Source organism: Orbicella franksi, chromosome 1 (genome assembly GCF_964199315.1).
Source record: "Orbicella franksi chromosome 1, jaOrbFran1.1, whole genome shotgun sequence".
In the NCBI taxonomy this organism is placed as follows: Eukaryota; Metazoa; Cnidaria; class Anthozoa; order Scleractinia; family Merulinidae; genus Orbicella; species Orbicella franksi.
This window is the reverse complement of record NC_138145.1, coordinates 41,317,089-41,332,148: the sequence shown is the minus strand read 5'-3', so window position 1 is coordinate 41,332,148 and position 15,060 is coordinate 41,317,089. Positions and strand designations below refer to the sequence as shown.

The window sequence follows — 15,060 nt, the reverse complement described above, 5'->3', positions numbered from 1 at the left end:
TGGGAAAATATTTCTAAACTTTACCGGAAGCGGTTACAGCCACACTGAATTTAGCCATTGCATTTCTCGAGAACGAGCCCACACCGAGTGAAGCTGTCAAACGTGTCTTCTACCATTTAGGTACAAATAACATAAGTGGAAATTCCACTGAAGAAATTAAAACTAAACTTGACACCCTGAAGAATAAGTCCACAGAAAAATATCCAAACGCCATCCATGATAGGTTTCTGTGAAATCCCGACGAACCACCAAACGCCGACTGCCAAAATAACCGACATCAACGACTACATCAAATCCATGGGTGCGACATTCCTCGACGTAGACGCAAGAGACCTAGGTTTTTTCACGCGAGACGGGTTGCATTACAATAAAGGTGGTCTTGGACGCTTGGCTGCAACCATCAAGAAATGGGCGAGAGAAAACGGGCACACGTACGAGGCACCTCCAGGAAACCAAAAACAACGCCGTTATCAGGAGACCCGGCCATACAAAAAAGGACGAAATATACCGTGGAGGCAAGCAGATCCATCGCAGCAGTTACTCAACCTACTGCTGGCAAGCCTTGGCAAAAGTTAAGCAGCTGCATGCCTTATAACTTTTTTAAGACCAACAGCTAAATATTTCTCTGAGACCTACTTTAACTTTATATTACCGCGATAATCAGTGAGTATTGTAATTGTCTTACAGGCTAAAACCGACCAATCAAACGATCTCGAATACAAAATTAAATATCAAATCAATTAAATCTACCATCAAAATTCGATATTATTTGTTTTCAAGAAACATGGGCAAAAGACGAGTCATTAGTGTTTCAAGATTACAAAGTACATTCAACCGTACAGAACACGACAAGCAAGTGAGATCGAGCAGGAGTGTCTGTTTTAATAAAGAATAAACATTCAGACTTCTTTTCCCACATTAAAAGTGCATCCTCAAACATAATTTGGAGTCTTCTAAAAGGACATTTATTTGGTGTATATTCCGACATTTATCTAGCGGCGGTTTATTTACCCCCACTTCAGTCTCAGCGAAAAGCGGGCGAAGACGTCCTTTGCGTTTTAGAACAAGAAATACACAAATTTTCCGCACCAGGCCAAATTATTTTACTTGGTAATTTCAATGCTAGGATTGGAACCTTGAATGACTTTATCGAAAATGATTGTGAAGATTTTATAGCAGCCGATAACGCATATAATCTTGATAAGAACTGGCCAAAACGAAACAATGCGGATTACAGCTTGAACAAATTAGGAGGCGAGACATAACGATTGTGTATGGGAAATAAACTGAGGATATTTAACGGCAGAGTTACAGGTGATCTAGACGGAAACTTAACATCGTATCAATACAACGGGGCAAGCACCGTTGATTACGGAATAGTCAGCGAAGATCTTCAAAACACAGTGTTAGGATTTCAAGTACAAGCTTTGACACCATATTCTGATCACTGTCCTATCACTCTTAAATTGGCTTGTTGTAATCGTGGCATCATGTACAGCAACAACGCCCCAAAAGAACGTCCAAAAACAGAGGCATCCTCGCGAAACTGCTTCACCAAATTTCTTTGGAAGCCAGAATCCAAAGATAAATTCATAAGTACATTGTCGAGCTTTAATATTCCAAACAGGCTTAAATCTCTTAGTGCAGAACACCATAGTTCAATAGATGATGAGATTTCACAGTTCAAACAAATACTAAAATCAGTTACAGAACTTAGCCTAGTGCCATCACGCAGTAAAACGCGTAAAAAGATAAAAAAAAAAAGCAAACCATGGTATGATAATACTTGCAGACAGTTAAGGAGAAAGCTGCAGACACTTGCGAACAAAATTAATCCCACAACTCCTCGATCATTGCGACAAGAAGATTTTGTTCTCAAAAAGAAATACAAAAAGCTGATAAAAAAGATGAATAAAAGATATAAGAATCAACTTTTAAATGAAGTAAACACCTTAAATTCCGACCAAAGCGGAGATTTCTGGAAACTAATAAACAAAATTCGAAAAAGTGAAACGATTGACGAAAGTTCTGATATTCCACCAGAATATTGGATAAAGCATTTTCAAAACCTTTTGCATGACGCAGAAGAAACTCAAGAATCACACACAGTTGCCAATCCCCCAAACAATCTTGACGAAACTACGCTGTCAGATGAAATTTTAAATGAGTCGATCACCGTGAGAGAAATTCATGATCTAATTTCTAAACTCAAAAATAAAAAAGCACCTGGTACGGACACTCTTCTAAATGAAATGATCAAACACGGACGGTATTATATACCTTCTCTAGAAAGAATATTCAGTGACATCATTGAAACCGGCACCTTCCCAACTGAATGGAACATAGGTGTCATAAAACCAATATACAAAAAGAAATGCGCAGCCAATTACAGAGGAATCACTTTAACCAGCTGCTTAGGGAAACTCTTCACACATCAATTTTACAAAACCGATTAAGTAAGTTTATTGAGCAACACAATATTTTAAATCCAGAACAGTTTGTGTTCAGACCAAACGCTATAGAACCACAGATAGTTTATTTATTCTCCGCCAACTAATCCATAAATACACCAAACAACACCAAAATCTTTATGTTGGTTTCATTGATTACGAAAAAGCTTTTGATAGTGTATGGCAATGCTGTGTGATCCATAAATTACACAAATACGGAATTCAAGGAAAAGCCTTGAATGTCAGTCCACGTATTCCTCAATTAAGAGATGTGTTAAAATTGACCAGAACACACTTACAGACCTATTTTCATTTACCAAGGGGATAAGGCAAGGTGATGGTTTAAGCCCAGTTTTATTTTCTTTATTTATGAATGATTTACCGCAATATTTTAAACAGAACAAATGCCCAGGTGTAGTGTTAGGAAATCGATCTCTAAACTGCTTAACGTATGCAGATGATTTGCTAGTAATCAGCCCTCCTTCAGAAGGGTTGCAACGGTCGCTTGATGTAATTCATAAACATGCTCAAAATTGGAAGCTCAAAGTTAACACCAAAAAGTAAAACATTATTATATTCAGTGGTAACGGACAAAACAAGAACGAGGTAAATTTTAGATATGACAATGAAACTTTAGAAAGTGTTGAGAAACAAACATATTTAGGTATAGAAATGACGTCATCTGGTCGTTACACCTATGCAAGAGAAATTCTTAGCAAAAAAGCCATCAAAGTTCTCTCGATAATAAATCGATCCTTCCCTAATATGGATGATACAGCAACAATAACGATTAAGAACAAACTCTTTAATGCCCTGGTCAAACCCGTGTCACTTTACGCATGCGAAATTTGGGGACCGGAACTATTAGCATACAAAACACCTTTTGATAAAAGTACAACTGAACAAGTTCATATAAAGGTTTGTAAACAGTCATTAAACGTTCCATGGTATACAGAAAATATTGCTTGTAGAGCAGAGCTTGGGCGGTATCCTTTAAGCATCGACATAAAAGCATCAATCTTCAGCTACGGGCAAAGATTGAAGCATTCCACTAACAACGTTTTGTTACGAGAAGCATTTCAATATGCAACAAAACATAAAACTTTCTTTGACATTCAACAGAATGAAGAAATCAATAAAAAGTGTAAAATAAAAGAACCAGCAACCCAGCAACACATCAAGAATGCACGACTAGTTATAAAGAAAACACTCAAGAATCAATATTCAGAATCAATATTTAGAATCAATACAGAACTGGCTTGAAACCCCAGAATGGGTCATGAACAAGTTTAAGAGAGAAATTTACACAAAAGGAAGTTAAAAATAATTATCAATTTGAAAACTGCCTAACATTAATTACAAAGCCAGCACACAGAATTAGCCTGACAAGGCTTAGATTAGGATGTTATGCATTACGAATACAAACTGGCAAATATGAAAATAGAGGAGCATTAATCCCAGTAGAAGAGCGAACATGTTTAGTATGCAAAGAAAATTGCTCACTCACTCACTCGCTAGCTCGCTCGCTCGCTCGCTCACGCACGCACGCACGCACGCACGCACTCACTCACTCACTCACTCACTCACTCACTCACTCAATCACTCAATCACTCACTCAATCACCCACCCACCCACTCACTCACTCACTTATCACCGTTTTTAACTATTGCTTTTCAGGTCTTTAAAGCGACAACAGTGTTTCCTAAATCAAGGCAGGTTTACGTCTTTTTACTCTTCTGTTTCACTATAAGTGACATATTTTGTGTAAGTTCCATCGACCATCTTACTCGATCGATCGGCCGGTATTGCGACGTCTCCTTGTGTTAGTTTTGAAACGTGATGTTAATTCGTTTTTTTGTCGCAGGAACTTACTTTACCGTAGATGTTATCAAGTAATTGTCACTTTCAAACAAGGCCTTACTTACTTACTTAATCTACTGTGGTTGACCAGCCCTCAGCTGCTATGTCCGTTAGGGAAATAGTCATAACCGCTAGGTTTTGCGTACGTGTTCTCCAGTTAGATATATCCACGAGGTTTTCCTCGGTTAGGTCAGTTCAAGTGCAGATTCCACTGCGTCAACTTCTACTCGGCATTGGGCCATAGTTTCTCTCTACACTGTTCAGTACTCATCTAATCTATCAAGTCAAGTTCAGTGCGTGTGCAAACCAAAGTGAGTAATCTATTCCTTGTTCTTTAGGGTTAGTTCTTAGGTTTTCTATTGTTATTCGTTTCGGTTAAGTTTCCTTTTGTATCTTCTGTATCGTTACTAAATCGGTTAGTTAGTTCTGTGTGCTCGGAATCGCGCTTGATTAGGTCCATATCTCCAATATAGGGTTATTTTGCCATAAAAGTACCGTCCAAGTTAGACACCGTGTAGCCTATTAATCGTTTTCCAACCTTCCGTACGATCAGTATAAGTGCCGATTATGTTACACTTCCATGTTACGGACGTTATTGAGAATGTTAGCAATAGTTTCTTCATTTATATTACTTTATCTTTATACTTCGGTATGTTAGTTACGTTAGCTTCTATTTTGGTTATTGTATCTCAGTTTGAACCGGCATACGGTTTACATCATACGACTTACGGCTAAGCTTACAGCACGTGGTTTAATTCTACCTTCGTCTTGGCAGGTGATTCGTTTCAATTGAGTTTGTATGGAACATTGATCTCTGTCAATTAAACTCTGTTTACATCGTAGTCAGAAGTTCTTGTCGAGTTCGTTTTAACACTACGCACTGCTCTACGCATGTGATTACTTGGATTTTTGGCCTGCTATATTCTGTCCTTGTAATTCACACCTTGATTTCACAACAATGTAAACTTCTAAACAATAATTGCGAAAAACGTTCAGCAAAAGGGTATTTCTTACACAATTAAAGACAATTTTTATGTTCGGCGCTGTCGCAGAAATTTCCATATCGTAGCCGTAACTTAATCAAACTACGACGGTAACGCGAACGAGAGCGTCACCAATCAAAAGGTTTAATGAACAGAACGGTGGGCGGGTATGCTCATGCATTATAAATCTTTGGACATTCTTAGCCGTCTCTTACAAAGCAACAACGTGAAATAACCAAATTCTGGATACTTTGGAGAACGTGAACCGCGACTGATAATATATTGGATTTCCTTTTGGAATTAAACGATTTCATTACATATTTAGCCTGAGCAGCTTGTTAGACCGATAGGTATACTTAGTAGGTCTGAATAATTGCTTAGGTCCGTAAGGTATATATCAACTTTTTACAAGACGTCGTCCTCGGTGTCGCTGTCGTCATTGTTACGCGCCCTTATTACGGATTGAAGCTCTTATGAATTATAACAATTGTGCAATTGGATAACAATCGGGAAGACACTTGGGCCTAGTCCAAATGTTGTGCTACTGCCGTGCCGAAGTCAAATGAATTTGGCCCGGCAGTGTCATGACAAAAGAACGACAGTGCTTTCAAACGTCTGATTTAATTCACTCGCGCCTAAGATCGGATGAAGTTTGCTTTGCTGAAGACCATTTTAAATGCTAGAAAACAATGGCAGCTGATGCAACAGGCTATGAATTCAGTTCGGCACGGGAAGAGCACGCCGTTTGAAGCGAAGTCGCGTTACTGCCGTGCTAAGTAGTCGTGCCGAGCTTAATTCAGCCTGCCGAACTGAATGGTTTCAAACGCCGTACTACTACCGTGCTTAACTAGAAATTAATTCTCAAATTTATCTCGGCACGGCAGAAGCACGGCGTTTGAAATAGGTCTTAGTCTACATTGAAAGCTCGTTGCCCCCTGGAAATGGCACTAAAGAGATGTCAACTCTGTCCGAAACAGTTGTTTTGGTCAGCTAGTTGGCAAGCTTGCAATAACAACAACAACAACAACAACAACAACAACAACAACAACAACAACAATCTTTATTTGTACTCTTTCACACTATAATTCTAAATGTACAAAAATATCAATGGTAAAAATTAGGGTACTGGTTGCTTTGAATACCCATAGGGGCTAGCGGAGCCAGGCAGCCAGTTTGGCATCAGCGTTAAATGAAAATAAATTGCAGGTCAGCAAGATAGTACAAATGCACACATAAAAAGAAAGGATTAGAAGAGGAAAAAAGAGAGGAAAAGGAAAAAAAAAACGCCCTTTGGGAATACTAACGGAGAAACAACAACAACAACATGATATTAAGAGTAAATTCTGAGAGAAACGTACACTCGGAAAAATCCGAGTCCCAGATGGGATTTGAAGCCACGATCCTCCGTGATCTAGTCAGATGCACTAACCACTGAGCTATTGGAGACTCTGGTGAGCAAGGGTCAAATTGTCGGTATCGACTGGAACCGCATCGCGCGGCTACACAGTCACATACGTGGCTGTGTAGCCGCGCGATGCGTTTAACTAAAGAATAATTAACTAGAACATTGGAGAAATGACACAACTGCATTCTAAAATAATGTAAATGCACATAACTAATCATATAAATAATAATCTTTAAGAGTCCCTGTCCATAAAAATGGAAAATAACTCGGCAAGGGTCGAAAATTCAATTTCGCTCATATTTTCATGATAGATAGGCGAGGGCATGACAAAGACTACTGCGTAGTTTTTTTGGCAAAATATCCTTTTATTTCAAAGAAATATGCAAATTAGCAAGTTCCGTTTAAATCGTCATTTGACGCACCATTTTATCAAGCAAGTTTGATAGCGTCGCATGCAAAACCACATCATTCTTCCGTCTTTACAACACTCAAATATTTTTGTGCAATGTTTAAATGTGTACTGGGTTGATTTTAGGGAATGTTGCGTTGTCTTTTTGGGTGCAAAATAATTAACTTTCGAAGACATGTATTTCATTCACTTAAAAGTACTTCGCGAATACAATTAATTTTCACCATGTGCGAAACCTTCAAATGGATTAAGCTTCTGGCGGTTGAATTGCAGAAGGATGGTCTACAGATTCCTGTAAAAATTTCTTTGGGCAAATGATTGTGAGCGACGCGAGAGCTTTTCAAAGTACGTCAAAAATGCAAATATTTGACCATCCGGCGTCAAATTTCAATTTACAGGTTAGACGTATATTTTAGCATGCGCCACATGACTTGACCTATAATAAGTTGAAATAGACACAGAGCTGATAATTTCGAAATGTTCTAACCTCGTTTGCTGTTGAAAGGCAGGTCTAAAGCCGATTTGACTTGTTTCTCTCACCATTCGTCGCACATGAAGCAGAAGTTTACTTTTGTCTACATAACGTCCGATGTACATCGCCAACTGTCAACTTATTTAATGATCGAATACCATGAATCTGTGACCCTCTTTCGACACATATGATCACCACTGCATCTAAGTCTAAAACGGCTAAGTCATTTGTAGATAGTTGCTTGCTTTGCACTACACCAAAATATTACGTTTGATCACCATGGTTTGATGGCTTGAATGCTTGCTTGCAGCCGTTTCTTGTTCGTCACGCAATGCCGTCATCCCATTTTAGGGGGTAGAGACGGGGGTAGAGGTAGGACAATTTCTATCCTAATACGTAAGGCTCCATAACGCTTGGAACCACTGGGAGCACACAATCGTGTCGAGTAGGAAGAGATTAAATTAAGAAATGAAAAGAATGAATAGTTTATTATTACTCCTGTTGTTATCTTTTACTCGACCACCGCTACCTACATGCCCTGCGTAATACTGTAACGCTAAACTCACACGGAGGTCTTTTCGCGCTGTGCAATTATTTTTGGTTTACATGTAATACAGTGGGCTACCCTCGGGGAAATGGGTGGTGACCGCTTAATGGGGCTAGATGTTGGTGTACCTTGAATATTTAATTTTTCACTATCGGATCATAAATTTCTTGGTGAACATGGAGTCAATTCAAGACAATCAAGATAGACGTGAGTTTGAATTATCACTCGTCATGCACCTTCAATTTCAGACTCTTATCTCCCGTTGCCCTTTCCAAAACAAAGCTTTTAAATCTTGGGTGGCCGCTTAATAGTGGTAAAGACAATAACGAAATCCTTATCGGAACGACCAAATGGTGGCCGCGGAGTTAACCGGTCAATAGTTGTTTTATTTACAATATTTTACTGACAGTAATTTTGGACTGTATTGACAACAGTCCTCTATTTTCTGTTACAAACATACCAATGCCTCGCCACTAAGCAAACAAAATACACCAAATAAAATGGCATGGCCAGGGCTATTTACTCATGTAATTATGTACTAATTAAATTTAGTCTGTTTTTCTTACGAATTAGACACGTTGTGATTTCCTATTTTTATTTCAGCTAGTTCTTGCTTCATTGTTCTATAATTTGTTTATGGCGATTTTTTTAAAAATTCTAGTGAATACAGGCACTAGCTTTGTCAGCTGTTGTCTGAAATATCAGAACGCACAACAAACGTTTTTTGGACCGAGGCCACGTACACTACAGAATACGATTATATAAATATACGCATATTATATATATGAACAAACAGATGAACAATGATTAATTTTTTCCACTTATCCTGAGAGTGCTCTATACAAATTAGATCAAAATGAGCAGCATATGCCGTGACAGCATTGTGTGACGAACAAATAACGGCTGTAAGATTGTGCTGCGCAGACACGCTTATCAGCAATGGTCAGCAATCGATCAGATGTAATATTTTGGCGCGGTGCAAAGCAAGCAACTATCTACAAATGACTCAGCCGTCTTTGACTTAGATGCGGTGATGTTCATATGCACAGAAAGATGGTCAAAGATTCATGGTATTCGACCAATAATAGGTTGACAGTAGGCGATGTACATCGGATGTTAACCTTGTGTAAACAAAAGCAAGCTTCTGCTTCATGTGCAACGAATGGTGAGAGATCGACTAGAAACGCGTCAAATCGACTTTGGACCTGCCTTTTACAACAAATAAGGTTAGAACATTTCGAAATTATCAGCTCTGTGTCTATTTCAACTTATTATAGGTCAAGTCATGTGGCGCATGCTAAAATAAACGTCTAACCCGTAAATTGAAATTTGACGACGGATGATGAAATATTTGCATTTTTGACGTACTTTGAAAAGCTCTCGCGTCGCTCACAATCATTTGCCCAAAGAAATTTTTACAGGAATCTGTAGACCATCCTTCTGCAATTCAACCACCAGAAGCTTAATCCATTTGAAGGTTTCGCACATGGTGAAAATTAATTATATTCACGAAGTACTTTTAAGTGAATGAAATACATGTCTTCGAAAGTTAATTATTTTGCACCCAAAAAGACAACGCAACATTCCCTAAAAATAACCCAGTACACATTTAAACATTGCACAAAAATATTTGAGTGTTGTAAAGACGGAAGAATGATGTGGTTTTGCATGCGACGCTATCAAACTTGCTTGATAAAATGGTGCGTCAAATGACGATTTAAACGGAACTTGCTAATTTGCATATTTCTTTGAAATAAAAGAATATTTTGCCAAAAAACTATGCAGTAGTTTTTGTCATGCCCTCGCCTATCTACCATAAGAATATGAGCAAAATCGAATTTGCGACCCTTGCCGCGAAATTAAGAATTTGTCTGATTTTTACAGGCAGGCACTCTTAACAACATCGCTTTTTACTGATTCCTTAGATTTTGAGAGAGAGAATGTTTAAGCGGAGCCCCGTACTCATATAAGAGAGAAAACGAAACCCATGCATTGATTTTCTCGCGGTTATCATGGCTAGCGGTATTGCTCGTGGGCGCGTACGCACGACGACGGCGGCGGAGTTCACTCCAGCCAGTAGGTTAACAGAGACAACCTCTGATATTATGGTCAATTGACACCTTTCAAAACAAGATATCCGCTGACCAGTATCACTTGTCCATACCACGGGCTTAACTTAAGAGCTCATGGAGGTCACGTGTTTTTTCAAAGTTGAACGCTGACCAACTGCTGATTTTCGATTGGATCACGAGCTCATGTCAGGTTAACTTATTGTAAAAGTTAACCGAAGTATAAATTTTTCTTGTATACAAATGTTTTTCACTGCAAATTATGAAAATTACACTTTACTTGATTGTGATTGGTTTAAAAAACTCCTATTCTATACTAATTCACTTGCCAAGTTATTATCGGACAGTTTCTTATTGGACAGTTCAATAAGCCCACCACATTCAAAGTTCGACTTTAAAAACAATTTACGCCTCCTTTGTCAGTCTTTTAATACAATTTTTTTCTTTCTTTAATCACTTGGTTATTCTTCTTTTTTCGAAAATTGTAATTTTTATGATTTATTGATAATAGGACTACGTGTCGTCCCATTCGAATTGGACTCCACTCAGTCCTATTACCATTACTTTTTTGTGTGTATTTTGAGATTATTCAAACTCAAAACAGAGGGCCAAACAATATAGACAGAAAACCTCCCGCAAAGTTACTCAAAATTCTCGCTTATCCTGGGTTAGCTTAATCGGGCTTTGAACAACTCGGCCCAGGAGCTCCGCTTTTAGCCTTAGCTAAATCTATGTGTTAGGATTTTCACTTATAGAGTTCCAAACTTTGGGGCCCTTAATTCTTATGTTAAATATACCATAATTTGTTCTTACTTTAAGGCCTATCCAAACAGTAAATGTTTGGCGACCAAACAACATCAAACAATTTTGGTAACCAAACATGCTGATGTTGAAGTGAGTGGCCAAACGGTTAAGACATGTTTGATCAAACACAGATCAAACTATGGATACAGGCCGCTGAGCAAGCGTGGGACGCATGCGCGCGCCAAACATGTTTGATACGGCTGTCCAAACGAACAAAACGTCGCCCATCAAACACGGGAACGAAATAAATGTTTTAAGTTGTTTGATCGAATGTTTGATGGCCTTCAAATTTTTTCAAACACGACCAGACACGATTAAACAGCACCAAACAAGGTGGCTGAACGGTAAAATGTTTGACCACCAAACAATGTTTGATGATATTTGGTCGCCAAACATTTATTTCCCGTTTGCAAGACAGGCCTTTAGGCAAAGTGTAGGAAAACTTTGAAATGGAAAGGAGATGTAGAAATGAAATTTCATGGTAGTTGAAAGGTAACATGGTAGTTCAAACTTAGCTCGAGAAATGAGGTTATGTTATCGAAAAATGCGAGCAAATTTGAGTGCAAGCTGCGACGGTGTGTTTGCGAGATTATCCAGCATCTTGCTTGTCCTAGTATAGTTATGACGAGAAACTGATAGAGGACAACAGATCGGTAACCTATACATGGGCCTCTTCCACGGGAAATTATTGGTTCTGTCTAAAACTGTGTGAATGTCTTAGGGCCCCGTAAACACTACGCTGGAAAAATTTGAAAACCAATCTTTATTTCTACGGTTAGGCCTATCGTCCACACTAATCCGTCACGAAAACGGCGCTTTTCGAAAACGTTCTTCAAACCGGAGGAATTTGAAAACGCCAACCTTACCTTATAGTGTGGAACGGAAAAATTTTGAAAACGGAGCCCTTCCAAAGCGATGACGTCACGATCGACAACAATGTGTTTTCCCTATTCAAATTTTCCTCAAACACAAATCCAAAATGACCGGTGATTGCTGCGTTTTCAAATTCCTCTAGCGTATTGTGCACGGGGCCTTAAGGTCAACATTTGATTGGTAAGTTAGACTTACTTCACGCATTGTTATAGTTGGCAGGTTTTTGATTTTAAAGTACGTCACAACACATTCAAAAGGAATACGAACATTACTTTTGCTGACAAATCAAATTGTTTTGACACAGAAAAATTATGTAAAAGCCGCGGTCAGAGGGGATACCGTGCGGTCATGGGAACGAAGCACCAATCCCCTCTCTGCTTCATTTTCTATTGTTTTTATCTAGTGTAGAGGTTAGTTGTTTTGACTTAGGATGTTTTGAATCAGTTATAAATATCGGGTTTTATTTTCAGCACAGTAACGAAGAAAGAAGCGGTGTTCGGGAAAGCTGGCAAGTCTTCTGGGATCGGATCAGGTTGTTTTACACTCTGGAAATTTCGATTGACGCATGCAAAACTTAAAAGTGATTCAAGCTGTATTTAAGCCCTATGATGATAACATTCTAAACCGCCTGGCTAGTAACGGCAACAATCACTTCGACGAAGGAAACTCTATCACGGAATGCTTTCATCTACGAAGAGAGGTTTTAAGAAATCATAACTGATCGATCTAAACAACACGGACAACAAATGGCTAGTTCCCCCTATGAGATGTGCCTGCAGGGAATCATGGTAGCTGTATTCATCATCTTAGACTGGATATTTGTTTTGATGAATACAACTACCATGATTCCCTGCAGGCACGTCTCAAGAGGGAATTAGCCAGTTGAACGTGCTTTTTTTTTTTAAAGTGTTCCTCTGAAAAATCCCTTAACGAGTAAAAAGATAAGTATTCCTTACTGTACACCCTAAGTGATATCAAAATCCAGATTTTTCCTACCCTTTAAAAAAAGGAAGGCAGTCACGGCATTAATCTAGTTATAGATCGGAGGAAACGTGACAAGCACTACAAAAAGTAAAAAGAACAATGTAAAATTTATTATTTTCTTTGCTGAGAAATTTATAGTCTGCTTATTAGTCTACATGTTTTGCTCTTATCCAAGGCTCAGAAGAAATGACAGTAGGAGTTATGAAGAGCGGAGGCACTTTGGAGGTATTGCTTTTAAAATTGCCACTTGTATTACATTATGCTTTACCCTTAAAGAATAATAATGAAATAACAGAAAAAGATGTGTAAGCACTTCGTTGGAAAAGTACAAAGCAATCAATCTGACATTTTAAGTATGAATCAGTGTTAATTTCCTACTCAAGCAATTTTAATTTCTTAACTGTAGTGAGTTTGGAATGTAACTTAATCCCGGAAAATATCCTGAATATGGTTGGTGAAAATTACTTTTGCCTACTTAGTTTGTGTCGCTTTGCCCTCTCAGTTGTCTATCATTTGCTTAATTGTTTGGCTGCACTGAATAACATGCCGTATAGATACCATTCTAACTAAGGACGAGTGCTGATTCCTCGGACAAAACAGTGCCGTCTAGTCTGAACGAGGAAGACTGAGGATCGATTGATGTTCTCCCAGAACGAGCAAAGTTGGTTGATAAGACTGAGACATTCGAGATATCAAGAACCGGCAAATGCAGAATTGAGTTTGCTCGGCTTCTTTTTGCGCTTTGTGTACTTTAAGTCAAGTAGTTTTGGTCAATTTTGTTGCTATGCGACAGAACAGTGCAACCTTAATTTATGACTTAAACACAATGAAAGGTACAGTGGAGAGTTACCTTAAAAAAATAGCACAGCCATTCAAAACAGTGCAGTTGCAAGTCTGAAAAATCGCACCTAGTTCCAAAAGTCTCAAAAAAAGAAAAAACAGAAAACTGTTTTGAGCCACCTTAAATAGGGTGTGACAGACAGACCCTTTCCATGCCAATAGGCCATTTTCGTTATATTAAAATTCTAACTTGGCTCCGAGGTTTAGGGAATAAAATAAAACAAATCACATCGAGGTCACTGAAGGATGGATAATTATTATTGTTTTTGTTTTATTCCCTCAAGCCTAGAGGACATGTTAGAATTATGGCCTATTATTAGATGATTTTAGGCAACTGCACAAGTTCAGCTGTGCTGTTCCTTTTTTTCGTCTCATTTATCTTCTCGTTATTCACCATTAGAATTTGAAATAAACTTCCCCTCTTTGTTAAGTCCTCTTCAGCAATAGTGGATGTTAACATGGTGGTTAAAGGGGCAAGGATTGGGGGGGGGGGGGGGGGGAGTCAGAGAGCATCCAGAGTGTTTTCTTTAATAAAACAGTATTTTTTTGCACACATTTTAGTGCAGTATACTTGTTAAATCTTGTTTAATTAACCCAACTTCAAGTTACTCTTTACTTCATAGATTTTATTAGCAGTTTATAATTATTTTTAAGCACTGTTGTTCTGGAGACCGCGGTTGCACTCCCCGTGTTATTAACGTTAAATAAATTCCTTACTTACTTACTTACTTACTTACTTACTTATTTACTTACTTACTTACTTACTTACCACCCGTTTTTAACTATTGCTTACACAGAGAGGAAAACGTAGACTCTTGATAGCCGCTCCCTCAAAAGAAATGACCGCAACGTCCCCTAAATCAAGGCAGGTTTACGTCTTTATACTCTTCTGTTCCACTTTAAGTAACATATTTTGTGTATAAATTCCATCGACCATCTTGTTCGATCGATCAGCCGGTATTGCGACCTTTCCTTGATTTCACAACAATATAAACTTCTAAACAATATTTTCGAAAAACGTTCAACGAAAGGGTTTTTCTTACGCAATAAAAAAAAAAATATTTGAATGTTCGGCGCCGTCGCAGAAATTTCCGTCGGTTTTTAGACCGATAGGTGTACTTAGTAGATCTGGATAATTGCTTAATTCGGTTAAGTATATACAGTCGAACCCCTATTAAACGGCCATCCTCGGGGAAATGGACTGTGGCCGCTTAATAGAGGTAAAAACAATAGAAAAGCCATCATTGGGACTTTGATTGCTGGCTGCCTAATAGGGGTGGCCGTTTAATAGGCGGCCGCTTAATAAGTTCAACTGTATCAACTTTTTACAAGGCGTCGTCCTCGGTGTCGCTGTCGTCATTGCT

The 15,060-nt window shown here is 38.5% G+C and overlaps 1 protein-coding gene across 4 annotated transcripts in view; it reads left to right on the top strand.

Annotated features, from left to right (window-relative positions):
• LOC145481775 (uncharacterized) overlaps positions 1-15,060 on the top strand; it is a 77,688-nt gene that overhangs the window by 40,128 nt on the left and 22,500 nt on the right. For 2 of the 4 annotated variants that reach the window (XM_081460315.1, XM_081460322.1), the window contains exons 5-8: positions 4,128-4,162; positions 12,343-12,404; positions 13,032-13,081; positions 14,494-14,561. The exons of 1 other annotated variant lie outside the window; for it this stretch is intronic. In XM_081460315.1, the coding sequence (XP_081316441.1) occupies positions 4,128-4,162; positions 12,343-12,404; positions 13,032-13,081; positions 14,494-14,561 (215 nt within the window). The remainder of the gene's footprint in view (positions 1-4,127; positions 4,163-12,342; positions 12,405-13,031; positions 13,082-14,493; positions 14,562-15,060) is intronic. One more of the 4 variants, XM_081460311.1, reaches the window with a different exon arrangement.